General features: G+C 43.8%; 2 protein-coding genes across 2 annotated transcripts in view; both read left to right on the plus strand.

The window, feature by feature from the left end:
* LOC126177019 (cuticle protein 65-like) overlaps positions 1 to 14415 on the plus strand; it is an 81967-nt gene that overhangs the window by 39159 nt on the left and 28393 nt on the right. The window lies entirely within an intron of this gene.
* LOC126177023 (cuticle protein 65-like) lies at positions 1573 to 6596 on the plus strand. The gene is made up of 2 exons (XM_049924254.1): positions 1573 to 1617; positions 6143 to 6596. Exons 1-2 carry the CDS (start codon positions 1606 to 1608, stop codon positions 6518 to 6520), a joined length of 390 nt encoding a protein of 129 aa, XP_049780211.1. The 5' UTR covers positions 1573 to 1605; the 3' UTR covers positions 6521 to 6596.

Genomic DNA, 14415 nt, shown 5'->3' on the forward strand with positions numbered 1-14415 from the left:
CCAGGAACCTCTAAACCTTTTTCTCGCGTTGGTAGCGACATTAATATTACTGCATGAAATAACAGCAGAAACCAGTATGGTATCCGTTATGAGAATGCGGCGAAAGGTAGCGTTAATGGGCTATTGCAGCACACGATCGACTCGAGTGCCTTTGCTAACAGCATGATATAGCTTGCAGCGCCTCTCCCGATCTCCTTACCATATCGGTTTGACCCTAGACGAATGAAAAACCATGGTCTGAACAGATGCGTCCCGACTTCAGTTGGTAAGAGTTGATGATAGTGCTGAAGTCTGGCGCAGACACGACAAAGCTATGGACCCCAAGTTGTTAAAAAGGCATGTGCAAGCTGACGATGGCTCCAGAATGGCACAGGCTGTGTTTCCGTTTAATGTGCTGGGTCCTCTGGTCCAGCTGAACCGGTGATTGACGGGAAATGGTTATATTCGGCTACTTGGAGAACATTAGCAGCCATTCATGGACTTCATATTCCCAATCAACATTGGAATTTTCATGGATGACAATGGACCACGTCGTAACATCCAGGACAAAGAAATGGTGCAAATGGCTCTGAGCACTATGGGACTTAACATCTATGGTCATCAGTCCCCTAGAGCTTAGAAATACTTAAACCTAACTAAACTAAGGACATCACACAACACCTGTCATCACGTGGCAGAGAAAATCCCTGACCCCTCCGGGAATCGAACCCGGGCGCGGGAAGCGAGAACGCTACCGCACGACCACGAGCTGCGGACATTCCGGACATTTCGAGGGAATCATGTGAAACGATGTGGACACCCAGATCGCCCGATGTGAAACCCATGGTGCTGTTGTTCGCTGCAGACTGCATCAGAAAATCAACTGTGAGAAAACAGTATGTCGTTCTTGTTTTCAACGATGGTGATTTCAACGATTACAGAAATCACAGAGGGGCAGTCGAAAGGTGATTGAAATGACATTGCTTAAACAAAGCACTCATATGTGCCTTTAAAATCTGCTTCTGTCATCGGATAAAATCAAAAAGGGAGAAAACTGAGGAACTCTAGTAATTCTTAAGACTTTGTATGTAATTCAACTATTCTCATTCCGACACTGGACTGTTTAATCCTTGTTGGCAACCATCCGTTATGCGTTGCACTTGCATCACTTTAAACATGGTACCATACCAGAAGAGCACAGCCCCTCTGTCGTTCATTTACACTTACTCTTACATACACACAGCCACACACAATCACACACACACACACACACACACACACACACACACACACACATACATACACAGGGGCACGGTGAGAATTAGACACCTAGAATCAAACCACAGCCTAAATACAATAAATAAATACAGTACTATTAAAAAAAGCCATTCTCTTGGATCGGACGCGTTTCCCTCATTTCACAACAAGGTCAAATTCCATTACGCGAATACTGGCCCATTCTTCACCGCCCGCCGTCACTATCGGGGCGTGTCACTTGAAGGACGTCGCTGCTGGAAGGACACTGGTCCTGTCCTTTCACACGGTCGCTTCTGGTATATATGGCTGACGGGCGTGTCGTTCTGGCGCAGTTGACAGTTGGTACCGTCCAAAGTCCACATTGCAGCCATGAAACTCCTGGTGAGTGTCACTTAGCTCTATGTAATGGATATGTCATGTCTGTCACCCTCTTGTGTCTTAGTTCCATTACAACAATATTAATACTGTACTAAACCTTCTGTAGTCTGTCTTGCATTGTACTAAATCCGGTATTACAGTTTACTTAGCGATTACTTTATAATGTCTGGAACTTAATAATGGCATTTCTCTGCAGTGGCATTGCTAGTCGGGCACAAACTTTGCTTATAATAAATAGGTAGTAACGAAATAAATCTTGGGTCAACAGCCTGGTATGAGTGTGCACACTCATACCAGACTGTTCACTCGAGATTTATTTCGTTATAAAATACGCCTGGAGAAGTTGAAGTATCACAAGTAGGTAGTATATAGTTGATGGCATAGTAGTGAATATGGGAAGCATATTAAACAATGATGATATTTAACATGAAATAAAGAGCAGTATTGATTATTATATAACTTTATATACCATATAAAGGTGATAAACATTATGATTCTTGAACATAATTAAATTATTAATTCATATATACAAGTGAGAGAAAAAGGGTCGTTGGTTTCCCAAATTTTAGTCGTTCACTGGATATCTTTAACCCCATCATTGATATTTTCTGTTTCTTTGCTAAACTGTACTAAACTGTTCTCGAGATCCGACTTCGCATCATACCGCAGAGTGTCGCCAGCAAACCGTGATCCTCGCCGCAAGACTGACGCATGCATGTTTAAGGAACACAGACAAACGTTGCGTTAGTGCAGAATCATTGGAGAGATCATGAAAAGCCTGCAGTACCGTGCATAGTTTCCGGTGCAACTGTCTGGAGGACTGATCTTGTCTTGTAACATCAGCCAACAAGGAATATATTAGGGCCGACCCAAAAGTATCCATTTAGGACTTCGCTTCAGCGTATGTGCGACGTAGCGCGACTCCGATGCGGGTATATAAGCACTGACATGTAGGCAAGCGGTTAGTGTGGCTATCATCGCAAGTGGCAAATGTGGAAATGTGAGTTATGACGACGTCATTACCAAATGTTTCCAAACAGGACCCACGTGCTGTAGCTATTTTTTTTTCTTGTATGTCAAACGACAAATACCAGCACACATTCATCGGAGAATGAAGAATGTGTGTGGAACAGAGCGTCCGTCGGAAACGATCGTCGTGGAATGGTGTGCCAAGTTCCGTGCTGATCGAGGTTCGACATGAGACGCTGGTCGATCTGGGAGGCCAACTTCGTCCATTACAGACTAGTGGAAGACACTCAGGCACCCGCCCCGTGGTCCCGATCTCTTCCAAAGCGATTATCGCTCCTTCGGACCCTTAAAAAAGGCCTTGAAGTGTCGACGATTTCTTTTAGACTAGAATGTCCAGCAGGCAGTTACGGATTTTTTCAAGAAGCAAGACAAAGTTTTGTACCATACTTTTATGTTCAACCACGTGTGTGGGTGAGATGACTGCGTAAATGCTCACCGTTATATTGGTGATTGGCATATCGTTCTGGACTGTACAGCCATCGAATGGTAACTTTTTGATCACACCTGACAGTATATACTATGACGACACCGTCGCCGTGAAATTCTCCCATTACATTCACCACTGTCGCATGGTGTAATGTTGATGGTATCGATGTGGATAAAATGATCTGAAGAAACAATTTGCCCCATTCCCCTCCCCCGTCCTCCGGATCATAAGCAGTAACTACTCTGAACTATGTCGTGAGAAGCAAAAATGTGTAAGACGTTCTGTGAGGCAGTGCGTGGAATATTAGATCCTGCCACCATGTTGGTGGGTTAGAAAATTGAGGAAGAGGAATGTATGTTAAGGTTGATGAGAATTCATCAAGTTCGGAGTTTCTGACCAAGGAAGTATGAGGTCATGAATAAAAGTCCAAAATATAGCTATTGCCGGAACTGGAACAAGAAAATAGGAACACAGCTGATCTACTATTAAACGGATTACCACAGGTGATATTAGACACAAAGCTACAACCAGCTATATTAGTACATGTACACATGCCTACTAAATCTACAAATGGTGGAACTACTGAACGAATGTTTGATAGGATAAAATAAATTATTCAGAATATTGGCAGTCAGGACAATTTAAATGTAATGGAAGCTTGGGATTCGGTTGTAGAAAAAGGAGAAGGGTGAAAAATGTAGAAGACCATAGACTGGGGGAAAGAAATGAAGAGGAAGCAGCCTGGTAGAATTTCGCGCAACAAAGCGGTCGGTTTAACAATCATGAAAGCAATTTTTGTATGTCCATCCTTTGACTGGAGGACTTGGGAAACACAGGCGTTCACTATTGTAAGAAAATGAAACACCTACAACCATCCTTATGATCTTATTTATTGTGTGGCTACAAGTTTCGGCGCTTCAGTGAGCTATCTGCAGGCCATAGTTAATGCTTCAGGGGTTAACACGATCGATATATACATCGCATCAGTGTCCAACGTAACTGGTTTACGCAGACCATCTGAGAACTTTGGTGTCAGCACTCCATCCATTAACTGCCGCCGGCTAGAGTGGCCAAGCGGTTCTAGGCGTTTCAGTCCGGAACCGCGCGACTGCTACGGTCGCAGGTTCGAATCCTGCCTCGGGCATGGATGTGTGTGACGTCCTTAGGTTAGTTAGGTTTAGGTAGTTCTAAGTTCTAGGTGAGTTATGATCTCAGATGTTAAGTCCCATAGTGCTCAGAGCCATTTGAACCATTTTTGCAGTGTTCTGAAGAAATCGTCCGCCAATTTGAAGCGGAAGAAGACAACTTTCTTACAAGGTATGTGACAATGGACGAAATGTAGGTTCGGCACTTTGATCCTGAGACAAAACAAGACTCACAACAATGAAAATATCCTTCATCCCCTACCCCAAAAAATTCCGATGGCAAACAGCCGGTAAGATGATGGCATCTCAGATGCAAAAGGGGTAATTATGATGGATTACTCGCAAAAGTGTGTAACTATCAATTCATCATAATACTGTACCCCACTGCGTCGTTTGAGAGAAGAGATAAGGAAAAAAACCTCTTTTGCATCACGGCAATGCACCGGCGCACAAAGCCCTCGCACCACTGGAAACTGCGTGACTGCGGGTTCGAATGGTTACGTCATCCACCACATTCTCCATATTTGGCTTGATCAGACTTTTTTCTTTTCCCAAACCTAAAAAAAGACCTCAAAGGACAACGATTTGACAATGATTTAGTGATTGATGCTGTGAACGCTTAGTTGCACTCGAAATCGAAGACCTTTTATTTGACTGGTTTGCAGAAGCTATCTGCGCGCCGACAAGTGTATTAGTGTACACGGATATTATATTGAAAACTAAATTGGTATTATGAAATTTCTGTCATTCTTAATTTTTAGGCTAAAATCTTTTCGACCCTCCTCGTATATGTTGTTGTCTGTGTCTTTCATATGCGCTAATGCTTAATGCGTTTGGAACATGAGCTCTTGGGAGCGATTCACAGCTTAAAATCAAGTTTCTAAATTTCTGAAGGAACATTATGTAATATTAAACTTCAGGTTTCTACTGGTCTGTTGCATGTATAAATCTTTTTTCATGATTGTAGAAAATAAAACACCTACAGCCCTTCTTATGATCTTATTTATTGTCTAGCTACCAGTTTCGGAGCTTCAGTGAGCCATCTTCAGGCCGTAGTTGATGTTGCAGGAGTTAACAAGATCCGTATGTATACAGCATCAGTGGCTACCATAACTGGCTTACTCAGACTATCTTTACAGGCATTGGAGTCAGCACTCCAACCATCAACTGTTTCTCCAGTCAGTTGGCAGTTAATGGTTCACAAATGGCTCTGAGCACTGTGGGACTTAACTTCTGAGGTCATGAGTCCCCTAGAACTTAGAACTACCTAAACCTAACTAACCTAAGGACATCACACACATCCATGCCCGAGGCAGGATTCGAACCTGCGACCGTAGCAGTCGCGCGGTTCCGGACTGAAACGCCTAGAACCGCTCGGCCACCGCGGCCGGCCACAAAACTGCACACGCTCCCGTCCCGGATCTTCATTCAAGTCTTTCGGGACCCACAGAGATGAAACTTCTCGCATTTCCAAAATATCCACAACAATGTCATTAGCACGCCCATGGGAGATTCCAAATGTGATTACAATGTGCTGTAACGTTGTTCGACGACCCTGAAAAATGGTATCGTGAATTGCAGCCACTGTTTCATCAGCAGCTACGGTGACAGGCGCACTCGTTTTTCACGTTTGAAGTTGGACACACGGTTCTGCACTGTTGCGTAAGACGGAGCACTTTCCGTAAGTGTATTCCGCACGTCCTCGCATCTTAGCGGCAAAACTAACGAAGCTGGAGCCGCGATATTTGATTTCATACCCACAAATGGCCACCACAAAAGTAGGTGTTGTTGTTTGTGCGTTACATAACGGTAACCTTCTCGAATCAGAAACTTTAGGCCGGCCTCTCGTATAATACGCTACAATCCGTTGCATTTTGTTTGTGCTAATCATGGGATTCAAAGACGCGTTTCACTCTGTGTTCTGCAGATCGTGTTGAGCACCGTCCTGGCCGCTGCTGTAGCCGCCCCCAAGCCCGGCTACCTGGGCGCCGCCCACGGCGTCGTCGCCGCCGCTCCGGCTGTGCTCGCCGCCCCAGCAGTGATCGCCGCCCACGCCGTGCACCCTGGCTACGCCGCCTACGGCCCCGCCCATATTGCCGTCCGCTCTGATGGCTACCTGCTGGACACCCCTGACGTCGCTGCCACGAGGGCCGCCCACCTCACCGCCGTCGCCCAGACGCAGGCCCGCGACGCCCACATCAACGGCGCCGCCGCCCACGCCGCCCTCGCCGCCCCCGCTCTGCTCGGAGCGCACGGACTGGCGTACGGACACGGTCTTGCGTATGGACGTGGATATCATGGTTGACATTATGGATGGAAAACACTAGCTGTTACGTGATATAATTTCTCTATTTATATAAAAAATAACATGCAGATGACAAGTTGTCTTTCTTTCACCGCAACTTCTCATTTCCTAATAACCTTTGGAATTATAAATCGTGTCAAGAACCTTGGATATTGCATAGCTGGGACGAAAAACAAAATAATATATATGTTAAACAGCTGTAAGAGGCGACATGGGATGTTTCGATTTGTGAATCATTTGGAGGCTCAAATTTGAAGCAACGCGTGATTTTAATTGATATCTAAAGAGAGCAAAGCACAGTAATTTCACTGTAAATAATAGGCAGTGAATCCTATTATTTAGACAGGGTGGCATGCTCATAGTGTTTGTAGATTTTTTGTATAACTACAAATGAACTAATAACATCTTTCAGAATAATATTAGGGACAAACTGCTGAGTTCAAGAGCGATCAGAATTCAGCATAAAACGAAGGCCAAACACAGGAATTTAAATTCGACACTAACTTGGTGATACCTGGTGTCCGTCTATTTCGATCACAGCCACTACACAGTTCACGGTAAATAAAAATGTTTTAATTTAAAGTGTTACGTTCGTAAGAACAGAAAGGACTTAAAGATATGAGGGCGACCATGAATTTGTTGTTTATTGCCTATTTGTGAATTTATGAGACAAAGATACATATGGTATATTTTCATATTTTTTACATATGTTGTGCCTTCATTTATTCGGTCTTGGTCATAAGATAGAAAAGAAGTATGTTATCCTACAGGTCTCAGTTTACAAAGACTTAAAGTTACAAGTTCTGTAGACATAATTCTGTTTTTTCATGTTTATTTAGTTATTTATTTGGTATTAATACTATGGCAGTCGTAACCCTGAACAACAGGTGACAGCTAAGTATTAAAAGCGTCATGTTGGAGCGCACACTGACCTTCGTTTGAATGTGACTGCACCAACTTCAAGTTATGCTTAGGTAACAATGCATATTCGCAACGTGCCACAAAGCACCTCATTTGTTCTGGGGCATAGTCGGTGAATGATCAAATACGGTGATTCCCTCTCTGCTCGAAGGAGCCTTCTGCTCCTGAAATGAGTCGCTGCCGTGGAAGAGTTCTTCATGGAATCGGTACTCTTGGCGACTAAGAGTAAGCAACTGTGACCGCATGGTAATAATCAGACTTTACTGTTCGAAGTTATAGTAGACATTTCTTTTGAGCAATTTATGGAATCAAGGAAACAGCATTTTATTTTCCATTTTTACGTCCTACGGATTCGGCCTTTTTGGGCTTCCAGCGTTGCACACAGTCACGATGTCAGAGGTTCTCACCGAGAACACTGTCTGATCCAAAGTCAGTTTATTCTGAAATATCAGTACTTCTTTTGTCAATTGACCTCCACTGTCACGACTTCACAGTGCCTCGCTGTGCATGAATCAGATTGTTGCAAATAATCATATGTGTATCACTTTTTGCCTTTTACAACTGCTCCTCAAAGAGGTGTCCAGAACAACTTCTACGTGATGTACGTGTTTGTGCCTCAGATTCCAACTTTCATTCGTTGCGACTTACACAACTGTTCCGTCTTCAACGTCGTCCTTGTCGTCACGGAATGGACCATGTCATCAAAAACTGCGTACTGTTCACACATAAATTGTCCCACACACTTTTCACTATTTTGTCTGCTTGTTTGCATGGGTTTCCTACTGCCATGGAAAGGTGGCTTACTTTTCAAAGTTCTGTTGTCGTCGTGGCTTAACGGAAGCCTATTACAAGGTCGAATTGGACGATACTGGGTAAGAAACTTATAAATGAAATCTCTGCCAGCATAGTATGAGGAAACTTTGGTATTCTTAAACCTGGAAGGCTGAGCGGGTATTGAAACTCTACTTCTGTATCACTTAGTTGTTTTCAACACATGGCAGTACGACTTCTTAATTTCCAACAAGTGTCAGAAAATTACATCTAAGTTCATGGAATTGATAGAAAGATGCAAGTATTTTGAAATTATAGTTGGTCAAAGGTGGAACTTCCATTCAGATAAGAAAATTACACACAATTGGCGTACCTCCTACAGAAGCAGACACTACCTTTTCTTTTTGTTATTACATCTAGCTGAAGTAAAGAAAATTATTATGAGTGTCTTAAAACGGCCGGCCGGAGTGGCCGAGCGGTTAAAGGCGCTACAGTCTGGAACCGCACGACCACTACGGTCGCAGGTTCGAATCCTGCCTCGGGCATGGATGTGTTTGATGTCCTTAGGTTAGTTAGGTTTACGTAGTTCTAAGTTCTAGGGGACTTATGACCACAGCAGTTGAGTCCCATAGTGCTCAGAGCCATATGAACCATTTTTGTCTTAAAACGATATGTGACGTAATTACAATATAGACACCAGTTTTGTAAGAACGACGTAGTGTCCGAATTTTAATATCATAAATAACTGCTCGTGAAGGTTGAGTTACTCCGGTGCCACGCACAGTCTTTTAATATGAAGACACAACCCATGAGTCATGAGTCACATACCACCGTCATCCGCTTAATTGATCGCGGACCGAAACCACTATAGTATCACCGTCCAACACCCTTCACGATTGCCATCAAATAATGATGACTTCTGCATCACTGTCTACACAAAAAAATCAAAAATAAATTTCCAGCCCAAGTTGAAAATGCACAATTAATTTTAAGACTGAAACAAATGGCTCGGAGCACTGTAGGACTTAATATCTGAGGTCATCAGTCCCCTAGACTCAGAACTACTTAAACCTGACTAACCTAAGAACATCACACACACATCCATGCCCGAGGCAGGATTCGAACCGGCGACCGTAGCAGCAGCGCAGTTCCGGACTGAAGCGCATAGAACCGCTCGGCCACCACGGCCGGTAGACTGAAACAATCTGGCCACGCATCTATAGCCCATATTTTCTGAGAGATGTATCCAGTCGATAATTTGAGCTTCCATGGTGATCAACTATACCAAAGAAAACATAAAGTCAGTTTACCTAAAGGTACGCAAAAGCTCACTGTTATCACGTTTACTTACGTCTTCCTTAAACTGTCATAATGCTTCTACATGCCTCATTCCAATCATACTGCCGGAAACATTGAATAACCACTATGTCCGGCTTCTATGCAATGCCTGTCATTAACTTTTTTTTACCACTGCAGGGTAACTGTATAAGCCGACCTTCACTTCTGACTTCGTGCTACAGCTTAAGTATCGCATATAAGTTCTCCAGACAGCTTTTTCGTGTCTGTTCAAGAGAATATGCAAGGTGATAATATACAGTTATTTTTTGTATGACCCAGCAGCCTATCCACGTCCTCTCCTTTGCTCCAGATAAAGTCTACGAAGTGTGAATCAGGGAGCATGTGTGTTTAAATCGGCCATTCAGGGAATCAGATACAGATTTGTGTATTCTGGGCTGTGTAGCAACGGAGAGGTCTGCTTGTTTTATTTGGGCCAAAACGTTACGCTCGTTTTTGTCTCTGTAACACTGCAGAGAGACCTATCCCCACTACCTTAGTACAATGAAGCGCCAAAGAAACTGGTATAGTCATACGTACTCAAATACAGTGATAGGTAAACAGACAGAATACTGTGCGGCGGTCGGCAGCGCCCATGTAAGACAAGTGTCTGGTGCAATTGTTAGATCGGTTCTACGCAGAATCGGAGAGGCAAGGAATAATTAGGAAACAGCGACAAATTACTAAGATTCTCGGGTCTAACTGGTAACACTGAAGCAATATTGTCGCTGGAGAATTAGTAGAGACGGGACTCTAAAAACGCAAAAAAATTTCGAGCAGTTCGAAACTGACATGTAACAGTCATCACTCGTAATTCGAATCGTGTCTTATAAACTCCAGTACAGAATTTTCATGCTGATTGTCAGTATAACACTGCTGAGACGAATGATTTGGATGTGTTCTTGTTCCGGCTTTCCCCTATATCCTATCCGTTACCGTCGCTGTTACGAGTTAAACGCTGTACTCCGTAGTCGCCGCAGTAATAACATGTTGCTTGCCTTATGCTGAAGGTGGCCTTCGTTGTAGGACTGTGGAAGAATTTGTAGAGACTTATGGGTTATAAAGTTACTGAATTACAGCAACATTCTAAAGTAGTATGCAGAAAATTCCGCGTCTCCCATTAAAGAATGTGGGTGTGTCAGAGAACAGCTTTCACTGCACGACATTTACTCGCAAAAGAACAGAAAATAGCTGACTGTGTGCCTCAAATATGGCAAAAAGTTCGCAGGAACTATTTCTGATTATCTCACATGTAGAAAGTCTGTATAATAGCGCTGTGTCACTCTTTTTATAAGAATTTTCTTTGTTGTTGGGGAGTTCGTTACGAAATTATTTATTTCACACACTTCACAACGTTTCGTGTAGCTCACGTAAGTTGCTATCACCGAGAACATTTTTTTTAACTAAATTACTGAAAATTTGTGCTTATATTGCTTATATTGTGACTGAATGATATTTGCAAACACAAATTCTGTCTCTTCTACCCGACATTTAGAGACGACAGAATGAGAAATCGAACAACTTATACTGATAAGTCTCGAAAGTAGACAGACTGCATATTTCCATTCACCCATTTTCTGCCCTGAACAGAATAAATCTGCTTTGTCTGGGCATTATACACTCCTGGAAATTGAAATAAGAACACCGTGAATTCATTGTCCCAGGAAGGGGAAACTTTATTGACACATTCCTGGGGTCAGATACATCACATGATCACACTGACAGAACCACAGGCACATAGACACAGGCAACAGAGCATGCACAATGTCGGCACTAGTACAGTGTATATCCACCTTTCGCAGCAATGCAGGCTGCTATTCTCCCATGGAGACGATCGTAGAGATGCTGGATGTAGTCCTGTGGAACGGCTTGCCATGCCATTTCCACCTGGCGCCTCAGTTGGACCAGCGTTCGTGCTGGACGTGCAGACCGCGTGAGACGACGCTTCATCCAGTCCCAAACATGCTCAATGGGGGACAGATCCGGAGATCTTGCTGGCCAGGGTAGTTGACTTACACCTTCTAGAGCACGTTGGGTGGCACGGGATACATGCGGACGTGCATTGTCCTGTTGGAACAGCAAGTTCCCTTGCCGGTCTAGGAATGGTAGAACGATGGGTTCGATGACGGTTTGGATGTACCGTGCACTATTCAGTGTCCCCCTCGACGATCACCAGTGGTGTACGGCCAGTGTAGGAGATCGCTCCCCACACCATGATGCCGGGTGTTGGCCCTGTGTGCCTCAGTCGTATGCAGTCCTGATTGTGGCGCTCACCTGCACGGCGCCAAACACGCATACGACCATCATTGGCACCAAGGCAGAAGCGACTCTCATCGCTGAAGACGACACGTCTCCATTCGTCCCTCCATTCACGCCTGTCGCGACACCACTGGAGGCGGGCTGCACGATGTTGGGGCGTGAGCGGAAGACGGCCTAACGGTGTGCGGGACCGTAGCCCAGCTTCATGGAGACGGTTGCGAATGGTCCTCGCCGATACCCCAGGAGCAACAGTGTCCCTAATTTGCTGGGAAGTGGCGGTGCGGTCCCCTACGGCACTGCGTAGGATCCTACGTTGTTGGCGTGCATCCGTGCGTCGCTGCGGTCCGGTCCCAGGTCGACGGGCACGTGCACCTTCCGCCGACCACTGGCGACAACATCGATGTACTGTGGAGACCTCACGCCCCACGTGTTGAGCAATTCGGCGGTACGTCCACCCGGCCTCCCGCATGCCCACTATACGCCCTCGCTCAAAGTCCTACAACTGCACATACGGTTCACGTCCACGCTGTCGCGGCATGCTACCAGTGTTAAAGACTGCGATGGAGTTCCGTATGCCACGGCAAACTGGCTGACACTGACGGCGGCGGTGCACAAATGCTGCGCAGCTAGCGCCATTCGACGGCCAACACCGCGGTTCCTGGTGTGTCCGCGCTGTGCCGTGCGTGTCATCATTGCTTGTACAGCCCTCTCGCCGTGTCCGGAGCAAGTATGGTGGGTCTGACACACCGGTGTCAATGCGTTCTTTTTTCCATTTCCAGGAGTGTATTTCCATGGGCCAAGTCAGAAATGGTAACATTCAAAACCATGGCAGAGTGTTATCTTGCTTGGCTTAGGTTATCTTACTTTTTTCTTTTACTTGTCTCTTTCTTCTCCGACCTATGATAGCAGGAGGGGTTTGTAATTCAATCTAGTTCATCGGCATGTGGCCAGTGGGGCAAATGGGTTCTCAGTTCAGAATATTTCGGCGGTTATTTCCTGTTACTACATTCTCCTTTTATCCTAAGGAAACCTCCCGAATACCTTGTCGGAATCAGGTGATTCCAAATAAGATTTGTAATTTGCGACAATGTCGTCGCAGTCAAACACGAGATTATATGCTAGGCTCCAGAGCAAATGTTAGGTTTAATAATTTGAGCAATGTTGAAATGTTACTTACATCTGGACTCCTGTACTGAATAATTATCATGGTTTGGCTTTATTAATTTGGCGATTGTTTGGATTGTGTGTAAATTTTAAGAAAGAATGTTGTATACAGCAGAAGTTGTAAATTTGTCGAAAATGTGAGAATATTAACAAATGTGCGATGTGTTACTGTAGCTGACAAACAGCCGGCCGGTGTGGCCTTGCGGTTCTACGCGCTTCGTTCTGGAACCGCGTGACCGCTACGGTCGCAGGTTCGAATCCTGCCTCGGGCATGGATGTGTGTGATGTCCTTAGGTTAGTTAGGTTTATGTAGTTATAAGTTCTAGGGGACTGATGACCACAGATGTTAAGTCCCATAGTGCTCAGAACCATTTGAACCATTTTTGAGCTGACACACTATCAGTCGTTTCCACCTTTTCTTATCCTATGACCCCTGCTAATGCTACAATGCTCGTAACACATTAATTAGATCATGCATGTTTGGGAATAGAAGACTAAAACACAAAAATTAAAGTCAATGTAGAAGTCCGAAGCTAAAAATTTAACAGATTGATGGCTTGTCATTAGTAGACTACAAATCTGGAATCAAACAATACAAACAGCTTCGTAAGTTTGTATTTACGTTTAAATTAATTAGTATTAACTGCAACATGTTGTTTAGATTACACAGGTTACCTTTATCGAAACATTTCGACCTCTTACATCAACTTTATTCCTGAATTTCTTTAAAAAACAAAAAACAAAAATCAAAAATAGGTTGACCAGCGCTCTCGGATAGGACTTATTCTGTCACTTTGAATAAAAGGTCATTCTGATATACAATAAATATTATTAATAAAGTTGAAGGTACTTTCTAAACAGGGAAACATGAAGTACACGATGAGAGCTGATACAGTAAATTTCAATAAAATCATTGAAATGAAAAGACACGAATAATTGCAAGCAATTTTATGTCGTTACCAAAATTGTCTGTAATGTTATAAAAGAACGAATTTTTGTTACGCCACAATTTAAGTTATCGATGATGAAATCCGCTGAAGTTTAAAAAATTATTTATTACTAAAGGAAAGCACTACCCAGTTTCAGGTCATATATTTCACCTTCGAGTGCATCTGCAACATTTAAATGAATAATAATCCCCTTCCATATGGTTAAGATAATCAAAGCCAAACAGAACCAACAGAGACTCTTAGAAAAGAAGCCTCTTACGTACATTAAAATCTGTGGACTCACATTTTAATGTACGTATAGGGGACACCTGAAGGTGGGACACATGTCTTGAAACCGGGTAGTGTTTTCCTTTTTCGTGATAAGTATTTTTTACAGCTGTAGCGGATTTTGTCATTCACTGTGAACAATAGTTACGGAAGTCCTGTCATCAGAAAAATGGGAATTTAGGTTATTGGCTAAAACAACGGATCAGATGGAGAAGGAGAACTTGCACT

The sequence above is a fragment of the Schistocerca cancellata genome, chromosome 3 (genome assembly GCF_023864275.1).
Source record: "Schistocerca cancellata isolate TAMUIC-IGC-003103 chromosome 3, iqSchCanc2.1, whole genome shotgun sequence".
Taxonomy (NCBI): Eukaryota; Metazoa; Arthropoda; class Insecta; order Orthoptera; family Acrididae; genus Schistocerca; species Schistocerca cancellata.